This window comes from Cetorhinus maximus, chromosome 7, assembly GCF_964194155.1.
Source record: "Cetorhinus maximus chromosome 7, sCetMax3.hap1.1, whole genome shotgun sequence".
Lineage (NCBI taxonomy): Eukaryota > Metazoa > Chordata > Chondrichthyes > Lamniformes > Cetorhinidae > Cetorhinus > Cetorhinus maximus.
In genome coordinates, this window is record NC_135885.1 from 96608292 (window position 1) to 96635154 (window position 26863).

Here is a 26863-nt window from a genome sequence, read left to right on the forward strand (position 1 = left end):
GCTTACTTACATGTGCATTGCCAATAATAATAATATAGCAATTGTATATTGTGAATTACATCTTTTTGCTTTTGATTGAAATCATTTTCATAATCAGGCTTCATTTGAATTTGTTTGGTACAGTATCAGCGTCCAAGGAGCAGTCCACTGATTAGGAAGCTGAGCCAGAAATCAAAACTTTAAAGGAGGGATAAGCAGTCTTGGGGAGGGAAGTGTTTGGGGAAAGTCACTGAGTGGATGGCAGCTGGTGACAAGATTTTTGTGGGGCTGGGAGGAACACTAATCCTGGTCCCACGCAAATTAGTTGCACCATGGTTTCTATGGCAGTCATGGAGCTCCCTACAGCAGTTCCTTTAGAAAGTGCTGGTTAGGCTACTTCTTCATCCGATGAGCAGACCCTGCATATTCGGCTTACTGATACCTGCAAATTGCATGGAGATCCTACAACCAAGGTAGCACCACAACTTTAATATTCTAATAAAGCTCCTGCTTGCTTTGGGCAGAAGTGCTTGTTGCCCATTTTGAAGGCAAGTCAGGTGAACCTTTGGCATTTAAAAAAAAACTCACCTGCTTACTGCATGTTTTCTACTGTGAACAGTCTGAATGAAAATTGGTGTCTTGTGATTCCATGTAAAACAGTTTTGTACCCATTTCCTGATTATTTTGGTATTAACTCTTATGTGATCAGCCAGGAAGTACACAGTTTGAGCCTTTCATACATTATAAAGTGTATTGCAAAGAACCAAATAGATCCTAACTAATAAAAGAGACAAAAGAACTTGCATTTATACATGAATTCAGGATATTCCTAGATTGCTTTACAGCCAATGAAATGCTTTAGGAATGCTGTTGTAATGTAGGAAGCATGACAGCTAATTTGTGCAAAAGTCCGACAAACCGTACTGTAGTTATGACCAGTTTAGTGACTTTAGTTAAAGGGTGGATGTTGGCTAGGTCACCAGGGAGAGTTTCCCTGCTTGTCTTCAAATAATGTCATGGGATATTTTTTTTAAATGCCCACCTGAAAGGCACATATGATCTTGGTTTAAGGTCCCACCCTCAGTACTGCACTAAAGTGTCATAGTAGAATATGCACTGTCTGGAGTGGGGTTTGAACCTACAACCTTCTGACTCAGAGCACTAACACTGAGCCATGTCTACTTAGGCAATGAAAGCCTAAGAACAAAATTAACCATTTGTAAATGTAGAATTTTTGTTGTTTTGTAGCAACTTGAGAAGAAGTACAGATGTGTTTATGGATTGTTTAAGAGTAGCTAATTCCTGTGTTACAGGGGATTACAGGAATTCACTTTGCTGGAGGAGAGAAGTGTTACATCAAAGCCCAAGCTAAAGCACACCTGCCAGATATCGAGAACCTGAAAACTGAAGCGATTTCATTTGAGCTGGTAGGTGTTACATGATTTTAATTTCTAATGTTTTTAGAATAATAAGAACCAGGTAACATAATCTTTAAACGAAGAAAGTAAATATATTAATGCCATTTGGAGCTTGTAGTATCTTTCAGTCAAGTGAATGCATAATTTGCGGGCCCTTAATTTCTCCAGACCTCATTGCTATGTCAATCAACAGGAGATGCAGTTTGCTGCAGGGCAAGATTTTCCCCTTGAGTATGACATTCAGATTCACAAGGGAATCTGGCCTAGTTGCCCAGATACTGTGAAATTCATACAGTTGGACAGCTGAGAAAAAGCATCTGAAGTCTATTCACCTACTGTCCCATAGGGAAGGCAAGAAAAAAGATCTGTGTGCACAAATAAAAGGGTTGAAGTCGCATTGCAAAAGTAAAACAAATAGGTTACTCTGTCTGCTAAGATAGCAGACAAAGTAATTACTAAAAGCATATAGAGAAAATTCAACGTAGAAGCCTTTAATATTTGTCGTGCCCTTATTAAAAACAGAACAATTTGCATATGCCAGCCAGGCAATAAGTCTATTTTAAGCGAACAGTAATGATGCATTACACCTTCCTTCCTACCTATTATTAGATGCCCCAGCCCACCTGGGATAATTAGTAGAATTACTGATATGCAAATTAGGTGCAGTTGAGACGGGGAGAGGTGGCCCCTTAAATAATTTCTGCAGTGGGTCAAAAAATTGAAATATTGAGAACTCCAGACATGCTTTAATCTCAAGAATGTGATGTTTAATTAGATTTTAATTTTTGACCAGGCACGTAATACTTGACAGCTAAGGATTTTGGACAAAAATGGAATTTGAGGGGCTATGTTCAATTAAAATTTTAATTGAAAATTTAATGTGCTTTTTTTAAAAAGTGATAAGTTTTAAAGAACTGTAGATGTGAGTTCCTGGCCTGTGGGCTTCGAAAGCACTTTAGATGGTTATCCAGGATTGCTGTTATATCTCTGACATGCAGCATCATAACTTATCATGGTAGTATATTGGATTGCTATATCAATGTACAGCTAGGATAATCAGTTTTAGTACCTTTACAAGCATTAAAATGGGTGCCTAACTCCTTTAAATCACCAGGTAGAAACTCCTTCAAACTGTGTTAACATTGTTAGAGAAAGGGACAAAGCTGTAATTGTGATGGTGTCAGTGGTCAAGAGGATGTCCATGTTCATTATGGGTCCCTGTAACAAAAGAGCTGGAAAGAGGTTGTGTTAAACTTCCAGAAATAGAAGGAACATGACAGAAAGTGAAAAGGCGACTTTCACAACAAAGGCATAAAGGGCAACAAATTTAATTTAGCCAATAAGAAAAGCAACAAGCCTCATTATGTATTCTTGTCTGATAGGCCAGAAATCCATTACCCTGTTGAAATGCCAGAGCTCCAGGGAAAACATTGCTTGATTGAAAGCTCTGGTTTTTTGATCTCTACTATCAATTGTACAATGTTTATTTACACAAGGTTAAGAGATTTTAAGTGTTTTTAGTTTCTACTATTGATACTTTAAAGTATCTGGATGATTGACACTTTCATTGCCCTGTAGTAAAAGGACTTTATTAACATAGTGGAAATGAATGAATGAATGACTTTTTAAAAACTTTTTTTATACATCTTATTGCCACAATAGGATTCATTGGTTCTATACAGTGTACAATGAGCCATTGGGCATGGAAGTGCCATAGTTTGACATGGGATGGGGGGGGGGGCATGAGGGGCCATGGGGAGTGTGTGGGGCTGAGGTGGGTTTGAGGGGTCAGGCCTAGGAGGCCATACTTTTTCATTATAACTGGGACAAAATCCCACAGCACTGTGGCCAGACTTTTAAACAGCCCGCCTCGGCACCCAGCAATCCTCGTGATTGCCTCCGACCTCTTTCCAAGTCAGCTGGCCCGACTGCAGCCCACACCCGTCTCCCAGCAATGAAAATCCCATCATTGCGGGCACTTTGTAAGCACACAAATCTGGGAATTTTCCTGACTCCAGCAACCCATCTCGGTGATGAAAATCCAGGCCTCTAGCCTTAGTCAACTTTTTTAGCACAAATTATAAGAGATTGAGAAGATAACTCTTCCTGACGAACATACACTCTGTAATATGTCAATCCACCCCATCCATAGATGAAATGTTATCCAATATGGGGGAAATCAATTGAAGATTGCAGATACATTGGGAGTGTTCATGCAAAGTTCTCTATCATCACATTTGATGTGGCAGCAACTCTCCAATTGCTCTATGGTCTGGATTGGAGATCTTAAAGAGAAATTCCAAAGGAATGGCTTGGAATATATTAGAGAAAAAGAGTATTCTAATAAAACTGATGGATTTATATGATTTATAAGATGTCAAGCAGTCCACTCTTGGCCAAAAAGCTAATAAACTTGAGAAGTATTTGAGACCTAGGACTGTGGATTAAAGCAATTTAATGATTCAGAGCTGGCCTCATTTTGGCAAGTGTTTCTCAGCCCATCTCCAAAAAAAGGCTGGAGCAATATTTGAGGGCGTGTACAAAATACAGAATATCCAATTCAAGTCACAAGGGATTCAAGTTATTACACCCTTGCGTTAGGATATAGTAGGGTTAGATATTAGGCAGTATTGGCACATCCCTAACTGTAAGACACTTAGAACTCTTATGCGGGAGTGGGGTGGCCAGCACTGCATTAAATTTGTAACATTGACACTGAGATATAATTGGGAATGTTAGCTAATACAATTCAAGAACAAAAATTACTTCAATGATGGACAAGGAGCTCTCTTTCTTTATTCATCTATACATGTGAATATGTGTACTTTTGTGATTGATGAGTGACTATAGGGGCAAGACAAGCCATTGGCTGTAACTACATCAGTGTCGGAGATTTCCTTCATTGAAGTGAGTGATGAGGAGACTTCTGCAAATCTTCCATGTCGATGCTGCTTCATCCTCCAGTGGCACATTGTTGGAGTGCTCCCATTGGACATTCTTCATCGATATTGAGCTTGATTCCTCTTTCTGTACTGAAGTTAAGACAGGATCATGATTACTGTAGTTTTCTTGAAAGCCTTTCTTCATGTTTTTTAATCAACTAGTTTATATTATAGAAGAGTCCATATGTGATATACACCTCCAGTAAAGTACACCAATTAACTAGGTGGAAGGTAAGCGTGACAAGTCAATTGGCTCACACTTGTCAGTAATTGACTAAATTTTTTATTCCATTAGAGAAAATGATTTAATCCTGGAAAGAAAGATGCAAACCATCATAAATACCAACCAAATACATTCTGACACCTACATGGTAAAGGTGCATTAAAATATCCCCCAGATGGGAGCTGATCCCACAATTTCAGAAAGATTATTAGACATACAAAATAACAAAAGTCAATTTTCTTGACAGTTTTCTTACTCATGTTGACTGCTTGCTGGGGTACAGGGCATAATCTTGTTGAGGCATTGGAGGTCTCGCCTGCCAGCTGGAGAGCTGGCAAGAGACCTGCGATGCCTCTTTCCAGGAAGACCCGCAAAACCACACGCCAATCAGGCAGTGGTGAGGCCACTGGTGGGCCTTCCCCTGGGGGAAGAAGTCCGGCTTAGTGAGAGCTGCTAGCCAATCAGAGGCTGGCAGTTCTTGCACCATGTGCTCAGCAGCACCACTGAGGAGGCCATGGCTGCTGCTGGTGGACACCCACTGGAGTCCCAGGATCATGAGGACCCTGGAAACAGGTAAGTACTGTGGGATTTTCTTCACAGGGTGGGGGTTCGTGGGGAGAGGAGGGAAGGGGGGGGTCGAAAGCAAGGGCAGGGGGTTGTCTCTCAGCTCCCACCACTCCCACCCTCCCTTCCTGATGTCCAGTCCCTCTATCAAGCACTGATTGCCTTTAATCAAAGGCCCCCAGCCTCCCCCAAGGTGACAAGTGACAAGCTGACAGGTTCGCCTGTCGTGCACGCCTCAAGGTAACAGGCCCACTTAGGTTAAACCCAACGGTGGCGTGATGAGACCTTAAGTGGTCATTAATTGTCTACTGTTGTCCATAATTAATTGTCCACAATCATTGACCCTGGGTCTTCCTGCCAAGAACTTAATTCTTGTTGAGGAAGAAAGGCGAAGGGGTTCAGGTAAGCCTCCAACCTGCCTAAGTAAATGCCCTTCCTGCCTCCAAGCTCACCACCAGTGAGAGCAGAAGGTTCCACCCAGAGTTCTCCATCAAAAAATTCGCCAAAGAGGCCATTATCCATGTGTGCACCTTCACAGTAAATCTAACCTGACCTGTATGCCGTGTTTACAATTCAGCAACTGAGAAAGCTCAAAATGGTTTTAAAAGTTACAGATTTGAGAAAAGATATTTGCAATGAAGTACACCTGCAAAAAAATTAAAATGGGACCACGTAGCTCAATTCTAAATTGTTAAGGTAGTGACGTACTTAAGCGGAATGAGTTCTTGCCTGTCTGGTGTAAAAGAAACCTATAGTTCACAAGAATTAAACGAAAGAAAAGATTGTAAATCTTAAGGAGGTGAATATTTAAGATATACAAGCTGTGTAAAACCTACCAACAAGCCAGAACAGAATGAGTGATCAAAATATATCACTGAGAGACTTATGTAAGACCAAAGTTTGAAAGTGGCAATAATACAGGCAAAATGCAATTTGGACCTAAGTAACACACACTCCACTACAAATGTATGAGATTTAGTAGTGACTTGAGTGCAAGCAAGTCCATGGTTGAAGTTCCTTTAAAGATTGCCAGATAGGTTCTTTCAAATGGGTTTTTTCCTAAATCAATGAATTCGAGTTATTTAATATGCAGGTAAAAATGTATGCAGTATGGGATTTTACTCACTGAACAACTTGAACGGCAAGAACATGTTGTCAATCAAGGTCTCTACTTTCCAAAGCAGAGGGGCTGAACCTGTCCTGCACAGAGTCTAGAATGTGAAATAGGAGGTAAAAAACTGAGAAAAGTGAGAAGCTTCATTTAATTTTATATGGAACTTCCTACCATTGACATTTATAATCCTCAAATTTAACATTCTGAAGCAGAGTCTTCACTCTTCCTTCAAGGGACCCAGAAGCCAAAGCAAACCAATAATATTATTATGTGTAACAAGCACCTGCTGCAAGTAAACTTGCGGGAAGTTATCCCTACTAAATATTTTATTCGGTCATGCGATAAGGTACTAAGCTATAATAAGTCACCCAGATTCATGGTAGAAGGAAGACCTCATATAAATTGAGACACTTGTAACGTATGTTGTGCTTAGAATTGCCAAGTGCTCCTGCGAAGCAATGCATTAAGTAGCAGTCCTTAAAGGGCCTTCACATAAGGAATATTCATTATAAGGTTCTAGCATGTGGTTTGCTCCTGAGGTTATGCAGTTGTTTGGCACTGTTGCAGTCGTGTGTACCTCCAATCTCTCTTACACCTGCTTGCAAGACAAGATGGTGTAAAATTAAGAACAGAATCTCACATGTGGTAAGCACCTCATCCCTTAAAGTAAGGCTACACTTAAAAACACCGAAGAAGCAAGGCACAGTGAAGTTGGAGCCTCTCTCAAAATTTGGGGCAAGTACAGTTCTACAATGTTCATGCCAAATGTTACTGTACTGCTGTGAGAATGTCATTGAGGCACACTCTTAATTTCAATAACTATACAGAGAGCATTAGATCAGTTGAAGAATTGCTTGAAAATGTTCATCTAAGACTGAATTTTGGCATTTTTAGGAATGGAAGAACAGACCCCTTTCATGTAGTGTCATTGAGCATGCTAGCACTTCATAGTACCCTGTTTCACTGTCACACCTCTGCAATAGGAAAGAAAGAACTTGCATTTAAATTATGCTTATCACTTCCTCAGGACATCCCTGAGCACTTTGGATTTGATGGATTACTTTTGAAATGCAATCACTGTTATGTAGGCAAACAAAGCAGCCAATTTGTGCAAAATGTTTCACTAATGAGAAAAGTGAATGCCATATAATAACAGAATTTTCTGGCTGACGTGCGGGTGGTGGAGCCCACACATCAGCACTTAAAATATCGCGCGCTGATGTCACGCAAGCATCCCAACGTCACCGCGTGGCATCGTGATATTTCGGTGGGCGGGTGCGCTCAGCAGCAGGACGCGCACCCACCATTAATTAAAGGCCTCATTAAGGCCCTTAACTTGCCAATTGTCGACGATTTTGAGGGGCCAGTGCGAACCTCCGCTCGGCGCACGGGCCCAACGGGCAGGCGGGTAGGAGATTTTTTATTAAAACTCGTGCACTGGCAGGATATGTGGACTCAGAGGGGTTGTTCATGTTTTCCATAAAGTATTAATGCAGAAAGTGTTTTAAAGTTGCCTGTGTGATTGTTAGCAGTTCACATCAATTTCCAAGAGCTTCTTGTGTACTTTGAAACCAGTCTGCAGACAGTTATCTTTCTCGGGCCTGCAGCTTTCCGAAGGCCTCCATTTAGCCTGGGGGGGTATGGATTCTGACATCTCCACTGGAGGCAGCTCCTCTGAGGAGGAAGGGAGGAATAGAATAAGGAGGAGGCCAGGACTGGACAATCAGCCTCCAGGGGAGCCACCTTTGGGAGGCCAGGTGCAGGCACAAGGGGCACAGGACCAAGAGGTTGTCCAAGGTGCAAGGGGCCGCAGAAGACGCCACTATCCTGCTGCCAGGGTATACAGGTGGCGAAGCAGCTACCTCAACATGACTAAGGTGCAGTACCGAAGGAGGCTCCAACTGTCAAGGGAGACAGTCAACTATATCTGTCAGATGATTGGCCCTAAGATATCTCCTAACTGTGTGGGTGGACACCCGATGCCAGCGACTCTGAAGCTCACAGTTGCCCTCCACTTCTATGCCTCTGGCTCCTTCCAAGGCTCGGTGGATTATCTTTGCGGTGTCTCCCAATCAGCTGTCCACACTTGTATCAAGCAGGTTACAGACGCTCTGTTCAGATGGATATTGACCTTCATCCACTTTTGCTGAGACCAGGCCAGCCAGACACAGCGAGCCAGAGGTTTCACAGCCATTGCTGGCTTCCCCCACGTCCAGGATGCAATAGACTGCACACATGTGGCCATCAAGGCACCAGCAGGTGAGCCCGGTGCCTTTGTCAACAGGAAGGGCTTCCACTCCATGAACATGCAGATAGTGTCTGATCATAGGATGCAGATTCTGCAAGTTTGTGCAAGGTACCCAGGCAGCTCCCACGACGCCTACATCCTCAGACACTCCCAGGTGCCGGTCTCTTCAGTACTCTGGCTCGGCTGGATGGTTGGCTGCTGGGTGACAAGGGCTACCCCCTCTGAAGGTGGCTCATGACACCTCTCCGCTGTCCAAGAACAGAAGCTGAGCAGCGCTACAATAGGAGCCACGGCACCACAAGGGCTGTGGTGGAGAGAGCCATCGGTCTTCTCAAGAAAGGTGGACTTTATTCTGTCCAACATAAAACAGAAACGTCTCTATGGCAAACATAATTATATTTTTCCCTAATCTAAGGCCAACACAAGATCACCAGTGACATACCCGTTGAGTGCCTAACGTGCCTTATGGTTTCGTTTGCGGATGCTACATCTAGGTGCCGCCCCATCGCACAGAGTGGCTTGTGAGACAGCCTGCTAGCCCTGCTGTCCTGTTGGCGTCGATGACTTTGGCGGGCGTCCTCTGGCCCGTGGAGCCTGTGATGGCCCCGCCTGGGAGGGAGTGGCCAGTTCCAGAACTGGCACCTCCCCAGTTGTCGCAGCCTCAACGGATGCAACGGTCACTGGGAGAGGGACGGAGGAGCTGCTGCCCTCATCCGGAGTGCCCTGAGAGGAGCTCACAGCGACAACAGGCAGCTGCTGCACTGACGTGAGATCACATTGGACCTCCCTGCTCACCGCAGATGCATGGGCACCGAGCGCTGAAACTTGGTACCCAGTGCATCTCCCACATTGGGAATGACCACCTGTGGCCATTAACACTGTGAGGGCTTGCAAGTCAGAGCGTAACCCAATCAGAAGAGTCTCCATCCGATCGAACCCCCTCTTCATGAGAGTTGCCAATCTCTCAGTGGAGGAAGCCTGAAGCTCTGTCCTGAGGTTCATGCCTTCACTTACACTCTGCCTGGACTCCTCCATCGCAGAGACCAACTGAAGCATACCCTCATGCAATCCTGCCAGATGCAAACGCGATTCCTGCCGCTTGTCCTGCAGCTGCTGCATTGTTGACAACTCCAGAGGCACATCATCAGTGCCAGACTCAAAATGTGCCTGGTCCTCTGCAGCCCTCCGGCTGCTGGCGCCATCAGCACTCTCTGCCCCTACCATCTCCTCCAGCGATTGTGAAGTGCCCTCTCCACTGTGACCCGGGACAATAGCCGACTTTACATTCCCCACCGAAGTGTTTGTGTCTGCGCTGGTGCCTGACTGGCTGAAATGATGTGCCGCAAGTTGCACGCCTTGGCCCTCAGGTGTGGAGAGGGGGCAACGGTGTCATTGGGCGTGGCCATGCGGTGGTGATGCTGAAATTAACAACAAGGACAGTGCATCAGTTAGCGTTCAGTCAGTAACACCTTTCATCCCTTTCCCCCCCAGCCTCATAAGTTTCTCACCCTTCAAGACCCTAAGGAGACAAACATTGGTGGGGTGGAAAAGAGTCAAGAGGAGGCCCAAACATTAGACGCACATACAGACAGGCTGGTCAGATGGCCTCAGGAATGCCACATGGAATGTTATGTGGCATTGGAGTGGGGAGAGTGCAGAGGTTCCTGACCTGGATGCATGCTGGCCTGGAGAGTTGTGGTGATGAGGAAACATTGCAAACAGTTGTGATATTTGCCGTGGATCACAGCAGATTGACCGGTCACATTATTGACCTTCATACCGTTAGGAGGGCATAGACCGGGTGGGCAGAAGGCAGCATTTCCCCTTGGTGCAGGGATGAGTAACTTGGTGGCATTTATTTAAGTTGAGTGCCATGAGGTTCACAGCTGAGGTGCTGAGGACCTTTTGGACAGAGTAATGTGGGACGCACTGGCTGAAAGGGTGCTGGAGGTCCCAAACACCCTAAGATGCAATGTCTTTGGCTGTGCAGCGGCGATGCAATGGCATATTAGGCCATGGGGATAGTGGTCACAAATGGGATAAGGTGACTTTGGAAGGTGATGGAGATTCGCATCCTCAAGGGGACGAGGGACCTTTGTATATGACCCACATGTCAGAGTGTCTCAGTCTGTGAATAAGCAGTGTTGCAGCATTAACGATTGCAGCAACCATCAGTGGTTTGGATGGTGGGCAGACAGAGTGGATGGGACTAACATGGGTAGCATGGATAGAAGATTGGCTGTCTGGCAGGAGGCAGAGAGTGGGGATAAGGGGGTCCTTCTCAGGATGGGGGCCAGTGACTAGTGGAGTTCCACAGGGGTCAGTGTTGGGACCACAGCTTTTCACTTTATACATTAATGATCTAGATGAAGGAACTGAGGGCATCCTGTCAAAGTTTGCAAATGATACAAAGATAGGTGGAGGGACAGGTAGTATTGAGGAGGTGGGGAGGCTGCAGAAGGATTTAGGTTAGGAGAATGGGCAAAGAAGTGGCAGATGGAATACAACGTGGGGAAGTGTGAGGTCATGCACTTTGGTAGGAAGACTAGAGGCATAGACTATTTTCTAAATGGGGAGAGAATTCAGAAATCTGGAGTGCAAAGGGACTTGGGAGTCCTAGTCCAGGATTCTTTTAAGGTTAACTTGCAGGTTGAGTCGGTAGTTAAGAAGGCAAATGCAATGTTGGCATTTATTTCGAGAGGATTAGAATATAAAAGCAGGGATGTGCAGCTGAGGCTTTATAAGGCTCTGGTCAGACCACATTTAGAATATTGTGAGCAATTTTGGGTCCCGTATCTCAGGAAGGATGTGCTGGCCCTGGAGAGGGTCCAGAGGAAGTTCATGAGAACGATCCCAGGAATGAAAGGCTTAACATATGAGGAACATTTGAGGACTCTGGGTCTATACTCGATGGAGTTTAGAAGGATGAGGGGGGATCTGATTGAAACTTACAGAATACTTAAAGGCCTGGATAGAGTGGACGTGGGGAAGATGTTTCCATTAGTAGGAGAGACTAAGACCCGAGGGCACAGCCTCAGAGTAAAGAGAAGACCTTTTCGAACAGAGATGAGGAGAAACTTCTTTAGCTAGACAGTAGTGAATCTATGGAATTCATTGCCACAGAAGGCTGTGGAGGCCAGGTCATTGAGTGTATTTAAGACCGAGATAGATAGGTTCTTGATTGGTAAGGGATTAAAGGTTACGGGGAGAAGGCGGGAGAATGGGGCTGAGAAACTTATCAGCCATGATTGAATGGCAGAGCAGACTCGATGGGCCGAATGGCCTAATTTATGCTCCTATGTCTTATGGTCTTATGGACTGCAGACCTCAAATACCTGGCCACTAGACCCCAGCCTGCCGCCCTGGCTGCCTGCCTCCTCCCCAGCTCCATGGCCTGCTCCTCAAAGGTGGTGAGGTGCTGGAACAGGGCGTGCCCACCACCAGTCCTCTGGCACTCCCGCTGATTGTGCTCAGTTTTTGCCTGCAGAACAGAGAAGAGGATTTACTGGGGCTGGTCGCTCATGTACTCTGCACACGCATGCCGCACCCCAACCACAGTGGCCCATCTGAGGCCTCCAGCGGCTCCTGTCTGCCCTACTGGTGATCAGTCCCCAGAAGATAGTACGGCTGGTCCCAACCCCCTCTCCCAACGGCCACCTTGGACACATTCAGCATCCATCACTTTGAATAGCACACGGGTCTTAGCGCCCATGGTAAGGAGGCGCAACTAGGTGCGGCACTGAGGCCAGCAGATGGCTCTTGGCTACAACACCTTGAGGCTCCCCTTCTACCATCTCACCACCATCAATATGACATGTGTTGGAGTTCTGAGTATGTGTCTAGCTGCCTCCCCTGCAGGTTGCCCCCAGACTGTTCAAATGCGACAAACACCAACATATGCTGCAGGGAGAACCCATCTTCTCCTCAACCACTAAGGCTGATGTAAGCACGGTCACTACCTGTTTGCCCACCCAGCGTGCGCCAAATGCCCAATGCAGTAACGACAGCAACACATGCTGGGGTGGGGGGGTGGGAGCTCAAAAGCTAAGGCTACCTTCTGGGTCAAATGGCCAAGGCCGACATGGTACTCACCCTTCACCCTTCCAAAGCGCAGCAAATCATTGAATCTCTTGCGGCACTGTGTGTCTGTGCGCCGCACATCATCATGGGCACTTATACCGTCACCTACCTCCTCCCACGCCTGCCTGGTGACATGGGGGGCCCTCCTCTTCCCACCCTCCGGTGTCCCGACGGCTGGACACCTCCTGGAGAAGGACAGCAAGGCAGGCAGCAGAGAAGCGAGGGGCACAGTGGCCCCCCCGCTGGCCTCTCCTGCAGCCTGCCCCCCTCCTCCTGCTCCTGCTCCTGTCCTGTGACAGCTGCCTCTCTCTCTCTGCGAGTGGCCATGGAGCACTGCCTCAAGGAGGCTGCCTGGCTACTCTTTATACAGACTGCTGGTTCCCCATTGGAACCGGCGGTCTGAGCACGCCCGTCTCCGCGACTATTTTCCCGTTCTCCATGGGAGTCACTAACCCACTGGACGGGCCTTAATTGGCCCGCCCATGCAAAATGGCGGTGCGGCCCGTTTCGGCAGCGGCAATCAGCTGCCCGCCCCCCGCTGAGTCGGTCAGGCCTGCCTGCCCATCAAGGGCAAAATTCTGCCCTGTGTATTTGGTGGTGTTACTTTGAAGCAGAATCATCTGTACGAATCACTGATCTTCTCACAAAGCCAGATAACTATGGAGATACGCAGTAGCAGATCTGTGGATAAACAATTGTCTCACTGCAGCCTGCCATGGTACAGAATTCCTGTGGCATCAGTGACAGAGCTCTCAATGACACAGGTCATAAGCATAATGAGAGTGTTGTTTGTCAGTAACCACCCAGATGTTATAAGGGCCTGGCATGCAAATCTGAAAGATGGTCTCGAACCAGCACCAACATGCTGGGAGATTAGGAAGAGACATCCTTGAGGCAGAGATTCACAGATCTCATAGTTGTCCAAAGGTCAGTTCTGACAAGAGAGTGTGTCCAACAAAGAAATGGATGAGGTAGGAATGGATCATGTCTGTCTCCCAAGATAACACGTCCAGCCCATCAAGCATTCCTGATCAAGTGCCATTCAATGTAGCATAGAGTGGCTAAATAGCTACTACAACAACAGATATCTGAGAAATCAGAATCAAGTAACCAGTACACCACCAGTGATTGAGGAGGATGCATAGAGTGAGTCACAGTACAAGGGTGAGGCAGATCAAGTATTGACGCCTACTGAAACCAAGATAGTCTCTGGCAGGTGGTCCAACATGATTTCTGCTTCTGTTGCAACAACTAAGGATTCAGCTTTCACAGGACTGAGACTCCTTTACGATCCAATTTATCAGGTTGCCTATGACTACCAGTATCCCAGAAAGCCACCAGCGAAACCCTGCAGCTGGCCAGCAACTTTATTCTTTTCACAAAAGGATCTCTTAGGAAAAGTAGTAGGTTGAATGTTGTACATCATCCACAATGCATCAACACCAAGGAGAAGCATTTGCAGACCATACAATAGTTTGAAAAAGGGTCTTGTACTTAATTAGTATATTGCACAGAGGATTTATATGTAATTATTTTGAATAATGTAGGAGCACATTGATTGATAGAAGTTGAAAGAAGACATTTTAAGAAAGCTTGTTTTGTAGTTGTCAGGCAGTTTGAGAATTGGGCAACTTGAATACTTATTAAGTGTCTGATGAACTAGTCTTTAAAGGTTACACTGATGTTTCGTCAACTCCTTCCTCATGGATGGCTGCTCTTACCTTCCTGTTCTGGCATGGCTTCAATAATTATGCTTTTGTTGCTTGACAGGTGTGGGGGTGGGAGGGGGTGGATTTTGCAGAGCACAGTTATGCAGCAGCTGACAATGATTTTGGGACCCTGGGGTCTGTACTGCAATGTGTTCTCTGATATATCAAGAAATCTGGGTCAAAAGCCATCCTTGTTGTTTTCCTAATGCTTTAAAATAGTGCTGGAACAGACAATTGCCATGAAATAATCATGGGAGCTTCCAAAAAAAGCAGTAATTGATCTGCATGATTCTAAGATGAAGGTCCCAGACCTGATGCACAGAGTAAAAAAGACTTCTCAGTTCACGTATATCACAGCATTGTGCACAAGTCCAAATGGCCATGCGGGTACAATCAATGACCCTCTGCAATCAGAAAGTCAGACCGGTAGTATTGACCATCCTGCTGCTACTAGTCAGTGAGGAAGATGGCAGCTCTACTAAATCTGACCCCCCTCCCACCCACCCCACTCACTTCTCATATCCGTGCCAAGAGAACTGGCTCACATCAGTATTTGTTTGAAAAGAGTTAGTTGCTTAAAATCTGAGGCTGTGGCAATTTTGACAGCTACTGGTAATGCTGTACCAATGTTAGATCCTGTCTGCTAGTGTCGGCTAGCCACAGCTGTAATTGCTTCTCTGCTAAACCTTATTGTCCCGAAGCACGCACAGATCTTCAGTCAACCCCACAAAATGGTGCCGGAATAGTATATCTGATAGGTAGAATATAGTAGGATGGTATGTAGAAATTATGTGACCTGGAATCTTTTGAAGCCCTTTCCTCCCACTCTTGCTTAACTAAATTCCCTGCATGGGAGCACAGAATATAATACCCATTTTGATAAAGTTCAGTATCATGAAACTCTACTATGTATTTAACCTGTCACCACTAACAAGCGGTATGTTGCTTACTCAATATCTAAGTCCTGAAAATATTTCTGTTCAATTAGTCAAAAGTCCCAATAATATTAATAAACCTGTCTTCAGCATTGTAGCATAGGAATCCCTATCCCTCAACTACCCCTCCAGTTCTAATTTCCAGGGTCCAGAGATTGCCTTTTTGAGGAAATTTTATGTGTTGCAATAGATACTTCAATAGAGAGGCTCAGAGAAAATAGGAGGAAAGGTCACTTAGAATTCCAGAACACATGTTACCTGCCAGTGGAGGCATGTAAGCCACAGGTATGGCATCCCTGCTATGCCACCTAATTTTACTCCCAACCTGCCCACTGGCCTTGCTCTCATGGGATGGTGGGGTTGGGGGATGTAAAAATTTGGCCATGGAGTTCAATGAAATGATTATCTGGGTTCAGAGCATCAAGAGCAATGATGACATCAATTCAAAAAAAAGGACAGTGAATTTCCGAAGGGGACAACTTTGGGGAAATGTAATCCTATGTTTTGGGCCTTGGTCATTGAAGTCAGCCAGCAGAATGCTATCCATTTCCGCAATTGCTTTATCGGTGTGAGTATTACTTTCAGATCCCAGAGTCAATTCCTGATTGACATTGTGGAGACACTCCACAATGCTGATTAGGAAATCAAAGGTGAAGAATATAAAAAATTACCATTTAAGCTTATATTTTTTGCCAGACTGTAATGATATGGCATAAAACCAACCAATCTCATTACGGCACCAATTCATGCACTCTGTGAAATTTTCAACACTCACATTACACCTAGTACAAGTTGAGAATTGAGAAATTTCAGCTTCTGGCACCTGAATTTTTTTTTAATGGAAGGTCACTAGAGCTTCAATGGATAATAAAATGGTAAAATTACTATATGCTGAGGGACATATCAGAAGAAGGATGCTGAAAGGATGTCTAGCAGATAATAAAACAGTCAAAAACATGTAGTAGTATTACGAAGATTCCTCTGAGCATTAAATATATCAATGTTCGGAGTAAAGAGAACATGGCAAGGATCCCAAAATAACCAAAGGAGGATAATGAATAATCCCAGAGGCTCAATAAATTGAGGAGAAATAAAGTGTTTAGTAAAATAAAGAAGACACTGAAGTGTACCTTTGATCCCTGAAGCATCAACTTGTCCAAAAGTAGTGAAAGCAGAAAATGTTAGAAATACAAATCAGGCAGCTTCTCTGGAGAGAAACAGCTGAAGTTTCCTATCAATGAAAGGCTATTGACCAGAAAAGTTAACTTATTCCCTCTCCACAGATGCTGCATGAGCTGCTGAGTATTTCTGGCATTTTCTGTTTTTATTTCAGAATTCCAGCATCAACAGTATTTTGCTTTAGACCAATTGTAGGTTTTGCGACAGGAGGTAGAATTCTCCGATCTTGAAAATTGCAACATAATGAATGAGCTGAAAATGATCTCCTAAGAATTATCATCATGAGGTGCAATGGTTGACTATGCAAGTAGTCATATCAGAATCAAATGTATGTTTATTGAATAATCTGATAGATCAAGCCTGACATTCAGCTGAATCTTACCACCAAACACCAATTTTAATGAATTGTACATACAAAATACATGCAAACATTTATCTAGAAAGAGAGAGGAAGTGAAGAATAATAACCAACATTGCTGTTACCATAAAATATTACATCTAAGGTTTGACTAATTGACCATAGTCCAAGGCATACTATTAAAATCATATTGATATGAAATTATGGTAATTTATGAATTATTCCCGTCTCTTTCAAATGCTTGCAGGGGATTTTCGGTGTAGGCTGTGTACAAGGTTTCACAATATACTTAATGGTCTTTCATTAATAAACTAAGAGAAAAACGAAAAGCTGATCCTTTGTGGCAGCTCTAACCTTTTCACCCATTCCAAGAAACATTAATTTCAATATGTTGTTTTCATATGATTAATTCTCTAGATTCTTCTGTCATTTTAATTGGATATTTTTAGCTTTTAACCGTAGGATTATATAAATAAATCTTTGAACCTACCACTGAATCCTATTAATTGACAGAGTAATGTTTGTATATAAATATATAGAACAGGTTACATGTTAAAACATCTAACATCTAATTATTGTATGTGAAATATATTTGAAAAGATCTTGGGGAAAAACAAAGCCTGATAGTTGCTATCTTTACTTAAATTTTGTTTACATGAGATTGCCAAATAAATTGCCAACAGCTGACAATTGTACTTCTGGATATTCGAGTACAAGACCTTTAAGCAATAGCAAGGCATGTCTGTATGCCTGTCTGAGCAATACAAGGTGCCCTTTTCACAAGATGTTCTACCAAATCCCTTTTCAAAGATGCCTAAAGGGAAATACTCAGAAGCCTCTCATCAATCAATTAGATTAGAGAATTTTCCTTGAAGAAGTGGCTTAACAAGAGGTGGAAGTTTGCTCTTTCTGCACAAGAGATGTACACTCGTATAACCGTGAAGGAATGATATCTGCAATAACTTCAGCATGAGCCTGTCTCTGAAGTACAGCAGGAGGTTTGTAGGAGTTTGATGATGATTCCACACTAGTCACAGCCACAAATGAACCCATGCATAAGCACTATTGTGTCAACAGTGCCATCATGTGGTAATATGGGTGTAAATTCAGACATTTCTGGTAGAACCATTTTAAGAGGGGAAAGACAACCCAAGCTCCACACTGAATGAGTGTTCTGCTATCAGGCTCTCTGAGGGTGGGGCAGAGTTGCTTTGTCTCTGTCCAGCATTTGTGAATTATTATTAGTCTTGATTGGATGGTTATGGGCAACTGGAACTTTGGCTCACCTCAGTTTGAAGAGATGACCCTAATTGTTAGTGGCAATTGTCGAGCTGTTTGATGTTGCTAATGCCAGGCATTGCAGAGCACAGCTGGTTTTGTAAAAGCTTAAGAAATGTCCCTGTTTAGTGATTTTTGGGGTCACATTTAAAGGAATAGGATTGGTAAAAAAAATCACAACAGTCTTTGGAAATGAGTGCACTCAATAAAACCTGTTTGGTAATAAAAAAAGACTCCATATTTTTTTAAATAGTTCCTTAAATATTTGCAGTGAATAAAACTGAAATAGTGAATACAGAACCTTCTGTCCATAAAATAGAAAATAAGCCTCTGTTTTCAATAAAATGCTTGGATGGTTTGGGACAGTGACAGTGACACTCCCTTTAGATATTCTATGTGCCAATAATATAACAGATGGTTGATGACTACATTATTATTTTTTGAATAATTGATAAATAATCTGCAATGCATTATCTACTGTTCTCATATTTAAGGAAGATGAAATCATGCCTGCAAAGTTTGAAGAAGAGTCTCTCATCTGGGTCGCTGCAGAACAACCAATCAACGACCATGCCTTCTTGAGCCCTAAGATTTTAGAACTCTGTGGTGACCTCCCTATATTCTGGCTTCGTCCAACATATACAAAAGGTAACCTGTGATGATGAAGAAGCAACAACTGTTTACTGCTGCAGTTTTAGTTATAAAGCCTACATAGCAATGGCTTCAGATGAGGCAAAATGTTTTTGTGGAACCTATATGTGGACCTTCTCAGGACAAAAAAAAACAATTAGCATTTCAAACAATCTACAGACATGAAATTTAATTTTGGGCTTCATGTTTTCACCCTTGCACTGATTGCTGTGATGCTGTGCTCAAAAAACAGGCTGGCTCAACCAAAGCACTGATTGGGAGCACAGGTCAGCATTCCGGACATACCCACCATTAAAATTAATGCACTTAATAATCAATTCATAAATAAATCAATCACAGAACTGTAGAATCATTGAATGGTTATGGCACAGAAGGAGGCCATTTGGCCCATCATGTCTGTGTCAGCTCTTTACAAGAGCAACTCACCTGGCCTCATCCGGCATCTTTTCCCCATAGCCCTGCATATGTTTTCATTTCAGATAATTGTCCAATTCCTCTTTTTAAAGTCACATTTAAATCTGCCTCAACCACACTCTCTCAGACAGTGCATTCCATATCCTAACCACTTGTGTAAAACAGCTTTTCCTTATGTCACCATTGCTTCTTTTGTCAATCAACTAAAATCAGTGTCCTCTGGTTCCCAATCCTTCCACCAAAGGAAGGTTTCTCCCTATTTACTCTGTCTAGACCCTTTATGATTTTGAACACCCCTACCAAATCTCCTCTCAACCTTCTCTTCTCAAAGGAGAACAGCCCCAGATTCTCATATCCACATAACCTAAGTTCATCATCACTGGTGACATTCTCATGAAAGCTTTCTGCTACCTTCCTAATGCTTTCACATCCTTCCTAAAGTGTAGTGCCCAGAACTGGATACAATACAGATGAAGCTGAACAATTGTTTATGTTTATCAAAACTTCCTTGCTTTTGCAATCTGTGGCCAGGACTTTGTGGCCCTGCCATGGTGGGATGTGCCGCGGGGGGCTGTGGCGGGCCAGCCAAAAGTCCATTGACTTTCGGCAGGCCCGGAAGATCCCGCCGACAAGCGGGGTCAGAAAATCCTGGCCTATGTCTCTGTTTATAAAGCCCAATATGCTTTACTAACCGCGTTCTCAACCTGCCCTGCCACTTTCAATGACTTGCGCAAATATACCCTCAGGTCCCTCTGCTCTTGCACCTACTTTAGAAATGTACCCTTTATTTATATTGCCTCTCCTCATTTTTCCTGCTAAAATGAATCATTTCAAACTTCTCTGCATTAAATTTTGTCTGCCACTTGTCCACCTATCCCACCAGCATGTGTCCTTTTGAAGTCTAACACTATCCTCCTCACATTTCACAATGCATCCAAGTTTTGTGTCATTCAGAAATTTTGAAATTGTATCCTATACACCCAAGCCTAGGTCATTAATGTTTATCAGGAAGAGCAAGGGTCCCAACACTGACCCCTGGGGAACTCCAGTACAAACCTTCCTCCAGGCAAAAAAACATCAATTAATCACTACTCTTTGTTTCCTGTCACTCAACCAATTTCCTATCCATGCTGCTGCAGTCCCTTTTATTCCCTGAGCTATAACTCCACTCACAAGCCTGTTATATGACACATTATCAAATGCCTTTTGGGAGTTCATGTACACCGCATCGACCATATTACCCTATTCGTCCATTCTGTTACTTCGTCAAAAAACTCAAACAAGTTAGTTAAACACGATTTTTCCTTAACAGATCTATGCTGGGGTTCCTTAATTAATCCACATTTGCCCAAGTGACTGTTAATTTTGTCCAGAATTATCATTTCTAGAAGCTTCCCCACCACCAGGGAATCAGGCCATATAATTTTGATTATCTGTATTTCTAAATTAGTTTAAGGTGGAGTTCAACTTCTGCTACTTCATCAGTCATTTTGCAAATGGGCAGCATAGGCATACTACATTATTTTGACATTTTGTAACAACGCTTAATAAGTGATTGCTCATGTACTTCATGCACTTGGTTGATTGCGAGCCAACAATGAGGCTAGGCAAATTATGGTGGATACATGTATAAGGTGCACTAAACTCCAGTCTCCAATGGGTTCCTTTTGTACTGTATCATTCTATGATTCTTTTTTTATTTTGAGGATTTGGATGTCGCTGGCTAGGCATTTATTGCCCATATCAAGGGGATCAGAGATGGACAACAAATGCTGGCCTAGCCAGTGACACCTACATTGCATGAAAAAATAAATAAAATTCCATGCTTCCAAAAAGTGAGGCCTTGCACCAGTGAGTGAGCCCTCACAAAACTTACTCTTAACTGTATAATAACGTTATTTGAATTTATAGATGCATATTGTATCTTTTTGGATTGTTTCATTTTTCATAGAATTATATAACAATGCCGCATAGAAGGGATCCATTCAGCCTATCGTGCCTGTGCTAGCTATTTCCTGTCCAATTAGTCCTACTCCCCTACATTTTCCTCATACCCCTGCAAATGTTTCCTTTTCATCCATATATCCAATTCCCTTTTGAAAGTTAGTATTGAATCTGTTTCCACCATCCTTTCAGGCAGATCATTCCAGATCCTAACAAACATCTCTTTTAAAAGTCTCCTCTTTTCCCCTGATCTCCCCAAAATTGTGAAGGACTTTGATATGAGTCGATAAGGAGAAACTGTTTTCACTAGCAGGAGGTCAGTAACCGGAGGATGCAGATTATGGATAATTGACAAAAGAACCAAATGGAGAGGATGGGATGAATAACTTTTATGAAATGAGTTGTTTTGATCTGGGATGCACTGAAAGAGCAGCAGAAGCAAATTTAACAATAAGTTTCAAAAGGGAATTGGATAAATACCCTGAAGAGGAAAAATATGCAGGGCTATGTGGAAAGAACAGGGGGGATTGTGCCTAAATGGATAACTTTTTCTAAGATCTGGCATGGTTTCCTTCAGTGCTATAAAATTTGTTCTCAGTTTGGTGGTACTTTTAATAGTGCACAGCCAATGGAGACCAAATACTTTTGTCCCATTAATCTGGGCCAAATTCAACCCAGGTCCCAAAAACAGATATCATTGTTTTTAACATTTAAGAAGAAAACTTCCTTGAGGCTAGTCAATTTGCCCTGTAATTACTGCTGTGTTCACAGAAGGTCAAAGGAAGAAAAGATCAGTGGCCGATGAGAGACCTCAGATACTTGATCCTTACTATAACAATTTTGAGCTCGATACCTATGTGGTAGATGAATATGATCAGATCGAGGGAGCGCCTGCTGAGGTTGACATCGTCACAACTGATGTCCAAGCTCAGGATGCAAGACCAGCACAGAGAGTAAATGACACAATTCCAGAAGAAGAAGGGGTTCCATCTACTTTCAATGCAGAAAACCCCTATCATGTAAGTATTGAATTGTCTTGCATGCATTCAGGATTATTTTACAAAGATTCTGCATAGCAGTTAATCCAGTAACAGAGCCTAGACAAGCATGGGCATCTGTGCCAGAAACAAATTTAAAATTTTAAACAGTGCATAAACAAACATGTTTATATGGGTATTATTCTACTTTAATCACCATTTATGACTGTCCATAGACAAAATTATTTCTAACAATATAGCAAACACATTGACTGCAATCATGTAGGACATTCCTCAGTTTGGCTCCATGGAGGTTTCATCTTTCGGAACACAATTTCCAAGTGATGTAGCTCTCTTAAGTAAAATTGATTTTGCAACTTCATGTGATTGAAGCTACTTATCACCTTCATTCTTCTTTCCCTTCCACAATCTTCAGGTTTTTAACACCCAAGCATGGTGTCACGTAACCACTGTTAATTGATTTTATCTCATGTTGTCTTCTACTCCGTTCAAATTTTGTGTCCTGTACTGTGCAAGGGATCTTCAACTTAGATTGCTTAGTGAGGCAAGAATATGCAAAACAATCATGACTCATGAATATTGTAAGGAACTTTCAGATCATGCAACCCTATCGTGACATCCCATATTCTCAGCTGACTAAAAATAAAACTTGAGTATTATTGAAAAGAGATACGTTGTCAAAGCTTTTTGTCTGGCACTCATCAGGACAATTCATGAGAATAACAAATATAAAGGGAACTACAATTGAAAACTTCATGAGCAGAGCGTGCTGATTGGTTGGCAAGTGGACTCTGATTGGTAGAAGCCTTGCAATGGGAGTGCATCAGTTAAATGAAGACTGACAGTTAACTGTTAAGCTCTGTTTAAATTCAAACCGGGCAGGTTGACTCTTATTGGTCAAGGCATTTCCCTAGGGAATGAACTAGAGAATAGCTGTCACCTATTTTGTTTAGCTGAAACAGGCATAATGTGTGCAAAGAACAGGGCCGTATGTATTAATATATATAGCTTCTAGCACACATAAGTGCACCACATTGCATACTTTTAAACAAAGCTAGGCAGTTAACTGTCAGTTATCAGTTAACTGATGCATTCTCCATGGCAATGCCTCTATCACTTAGAGTCCACTTGCCAACCAGTCAGCACTCTCTTTTCATGAAGTATAAATTGTTGTTCCCTTTACATTTGGTATTCTTGCAAAATGTTCTGATGAGTGCAAGACAAAAAGCATCAACAACATGTGCTCTTTTTCAGCATTACTCAAGTTCTGTCCTACCAAACAACTGTTAAAAATAAAACATTATATGACCATGCACAGAACCTTAGCTAAATTTGAGGGTTTCTTCGCTATTTAAAGATTTCAAATTTACCCAGTCTGAATGCATTTGAAATTTGGATGTCTTTGTTGGTCTCTGGATTTAGTAGTTTCATATGGCTGGTGTATTTTCTACCACATGATGATACACAAAACAATAATTCTGACAATGAAGGAATCCAAATCAGAATTTGTTTTTAGGCAACCCCATTCCTAACCCTACAAACACAAGGATCTACTGTGTTGATATGTTTTCTATTATCAATATATTGGTGACCAAGCACAGTTTGTTTAATTATGAATATCGACACAGCATAGATTTGGATTGTATTCCCTTGAGTACAGGGAATTGAGAGATGATCTGATTGAGGTGTTTACTATATTAAGAGAATTTGATATTTCCTCTGGTGAGTGAATTAAGACCAAGGGGATATAATCTTAAAATTAGAGCTTGGTCATTTAAAAGCAAAATGAGGAAGGACCTTTTCACACAAAGGATAGTAGAAAGCTGAAACTCTCCTGCAAAACGCTGCAGATACTGGGTCATTTGGAACTTTCAGTGCTCAGATTTTTGTTAGATAAGTGTAAAAATGGATAGGGAACTAAGGTGGGAAAATGGAGGTACAGATCAACCAAGATCTAATGAGTGGTGAAACAGGCTCAAGGGACTGAATAACTTGCTCCTCTTCAAATGTTCCTATGTCCCTATTAAGTCACGTAATTCTCAGTGCCTACTTACATTTTCAAAACAGCAACATGTCCTTTCCAGTAAGCTCACAAATAATACATATTGGCGGCCTAGACTTGGGTACCCAAGAAACAATTTCAAAGTTTGTAGATGGACAATCACAGATTTCAGGAGGACGTAGGCAGATAGACTGGTGAAATGTGTAAACACATAGGCCAGGATTTTCTGTGCCCGCTGGTGTCGGCCATGTTTGGTGGCATGAGAGGACAATATGGTGAGAAGGCCAAAAGTCAGTTTCATGATGTTGTGAAACCAGTTTGCAATCATCCGCTCCATCCGCCGATGCGGGCTGTGTTTCCCACCATCGGACGTCGAGAACCTCATTGTAATACATCTGCATATCATTATAAGCCCAGCCTGCCGGAATCATCCCCCCGCTGGACTGTCTGCCGACCCGACTTGTTTCACAACTGCATATAAAAGGCGCGCACTTGGTGGGCTGCACTTTGAGGAGAACTCGGAGGTGAGTGCACAGTAACATTCCAGAGCGCTCGCCTGGGTCGCTTGTTGGACTTCAAGATTGAGGCGCGTTTGGGGGAGGGAGCAAGGGCTGTCCTGTGATTGAGATGCATTGGTGGGGGCTAGGGTGCCCTGCAGTTGAGGCGACTTTGGTGGGGGGGCGGGCAAGGGCTGCCCTACGGTTGAGGTGCTTGGAGGGGGGGAACAAGGGCTGCCCTGCGGTTGAGGCGACTTGGGGAGTGGGGGGGCCAAGGGCTGCCCTGCAGTTGAGGTGCTTGGAGGGGGGGGAACAGGGGCTGCCCTGCGGTTGAGGTGACTTGGGGAGTGGGGGGGCCAAGGGCTGCCCTGCAGTTGAAGGTAGCGCACAAACACGTGCGGGGTGGGGCAGGAGGGGGGGCGAGGGAAGCCACAGATTAGGGAAACCTTGTATAAAGTGACCATTCCTCTGCAGCTGAGACAGTTCAGGTACAGCCACATTGATATGATTGGAGTTGGGTCTCTAGCTTATCTGCCCACTCAAGCAATGCAGAGGCATCAAAGTGCCATCAAGTGCTCCAGAGCTTTTCACCACTCAGCACAGGCTACAAAGTAATGAGCATTTTAGTGGACTGCAGAACAGTTGGACGACTGGGCACATTGTACAATCTCCTTGCTAAAGCTGGCCATGGAGCAGCTACTGCTGGAGGTGCTCACAGCCCCTTGCAATGTCATCATCCCGGTTTGGACCAGTCTCCCCTAACAGTGCAGCCTTGCAGTGCAGGTTAGGAGAGTGCCTGTGCCTCAGCTGAGAGCACAGCATGCAGTCAGGTGGGTAAAGCTGCTGCCAATTGGTCAGATGGAGTGGGACGGAGGTGGTTCGGGTTTCAGGCAGCCATGCAGTGCACTAACCTCTGGCAATCCAAGTGGCAGCCAGCACTCTCCGGGATGCGTCACGGGGCCCTCAGACTTAACCAAGACAGGTGCTTAGTACACCCATGCTAACCCACGCATCTCTTTCATCCTGCAGGAAGAGTACATCAGGATCATGGAGCCTGGTGACCTAGCTGTATGCCTCGTGGCTTACAGGGAACGAAGATGACGGAAAAGAGAATGACTGAGGCGCCTGGCTGCGCAGAGACAAAGTGAGCACCCTCTGCAAGAAGGGGCAGCTGGGGCTTCCGTACACACCACCAAAGAGCCACAGTGAACTGTTGCTGGTCGGCACTGAGCTAGACCCAGGGTCTATAGATGCCACCTTACTTTCCTGCAGATGACCGAGAACCAGTGTCGCCGAAGACTGCGCATGTCTAAGGAGCTGGTCGGTCACACCTGCCACCTGCTGCAGGATTTGGCACCATGGAGGGCATCCACTGCCAGTCGCTGTGAAAGTGACTGTGATGCTCAATTTCGATGCCAGTGACTCCTTTCAGGGCTCCACATGTGACCTCTGTAGGATATCATAAGCCTTCGACCACAAATGCATCCACAAGGTCAAAGATGCCATCTTCACAAGGGCACACAACTTTGTGCATTTCACCCAGGACCAGGACAGCCAGGATGCAAGACTGATTAGACTTACCCAGATCTCGGGTTTCCCACAGGTGCAGGGTGCCATCAACTGCAGTCACATGGCGCTCAGATCTCCATCGCAACACGCAGTCAACAGTGTCAACTGCAAGGGATTCCATTCGCTGAATGTGCAGCTGGTGTGTGACCATCACAAACACATCCTGCAGGTCTGCACACGGTTTCCAGCAAATGTGCACGACCCCTACATTCTCAGCTGTTCACAGATCCCTGAAGTCTTCCATGGTCCACAGAAGCTGTAGGGATGGTTCCTCGGGGACAAGGGCTACCCACAGAGGACGTGGCGAATGGCACCCGTGCAGCAGCCTCAGACTGCAGCCAAGCGAAGGTACAACGAGGCTCATGCTGCAGCTTGCAACTTGGTGGAGCAGACCATCGGGATGCTGAAAATGAGATTCTGGTGCCTAGACCGGTCTGGTGGAGCCCTGCAACACAGTCCACAGAGGGTGTCACACATTGTTGTTTTCTGCTGCACCCTTTACAACCTGGCGCTACAACTGGGAGTTGAGCTGGCTGAGGAGGAGATGGAGGAGCTGGAGATCTCCTCCGATGAGGAGGACGCCAACAGGAATGAGGGTGAGAATGTCCTCGAAGGTGATGATGACGGGGTTGAGGCCCTCACGCTGGCCAGATGAGGCAAGCACACTCAGGAGACTTCATAGCTGCTAGATTTGTGGAGGATGATGACAACATGCAGTGAGGAGACACCATAGATCCTCACATTTCATCTGTGAATGTTTG

The 26863-nt window shown here is 44.0% G+C and overlaps 1 protein-coding gene across 3 annotated transcripts in view; it reads left to right on the forward strand.

Annotated features, from left to right (window-relative positions):
* The window catches only part of cnmd (chondromodulin), a 69802-nt gene that overhangs the window by 19251 nt on the left and 23688 nt on the right, over nucleotides 1-26863 (forward strand). For all 3 annotated transcript variants that reach the window (XM_078545872.1, XM_078545875.1, XM_078545874.1), the window contains exons 4-6: nucleotides 1293-1406; nucleotides 18522-18675; nucleotides 21808-22055. In XM_078545872.1, the coding sequence (XP_078401998.1) occupies nucleotides 1293-1406; nucleotides 18522-18675; nucleotides 21808-22055 (516 nt within the window). The remainder of the gene's footprint in view (nucleotides 1-1292; nucleotides 1407-18521; nucleotides 18676-21807; nucleotides 22056-26863) is intronic.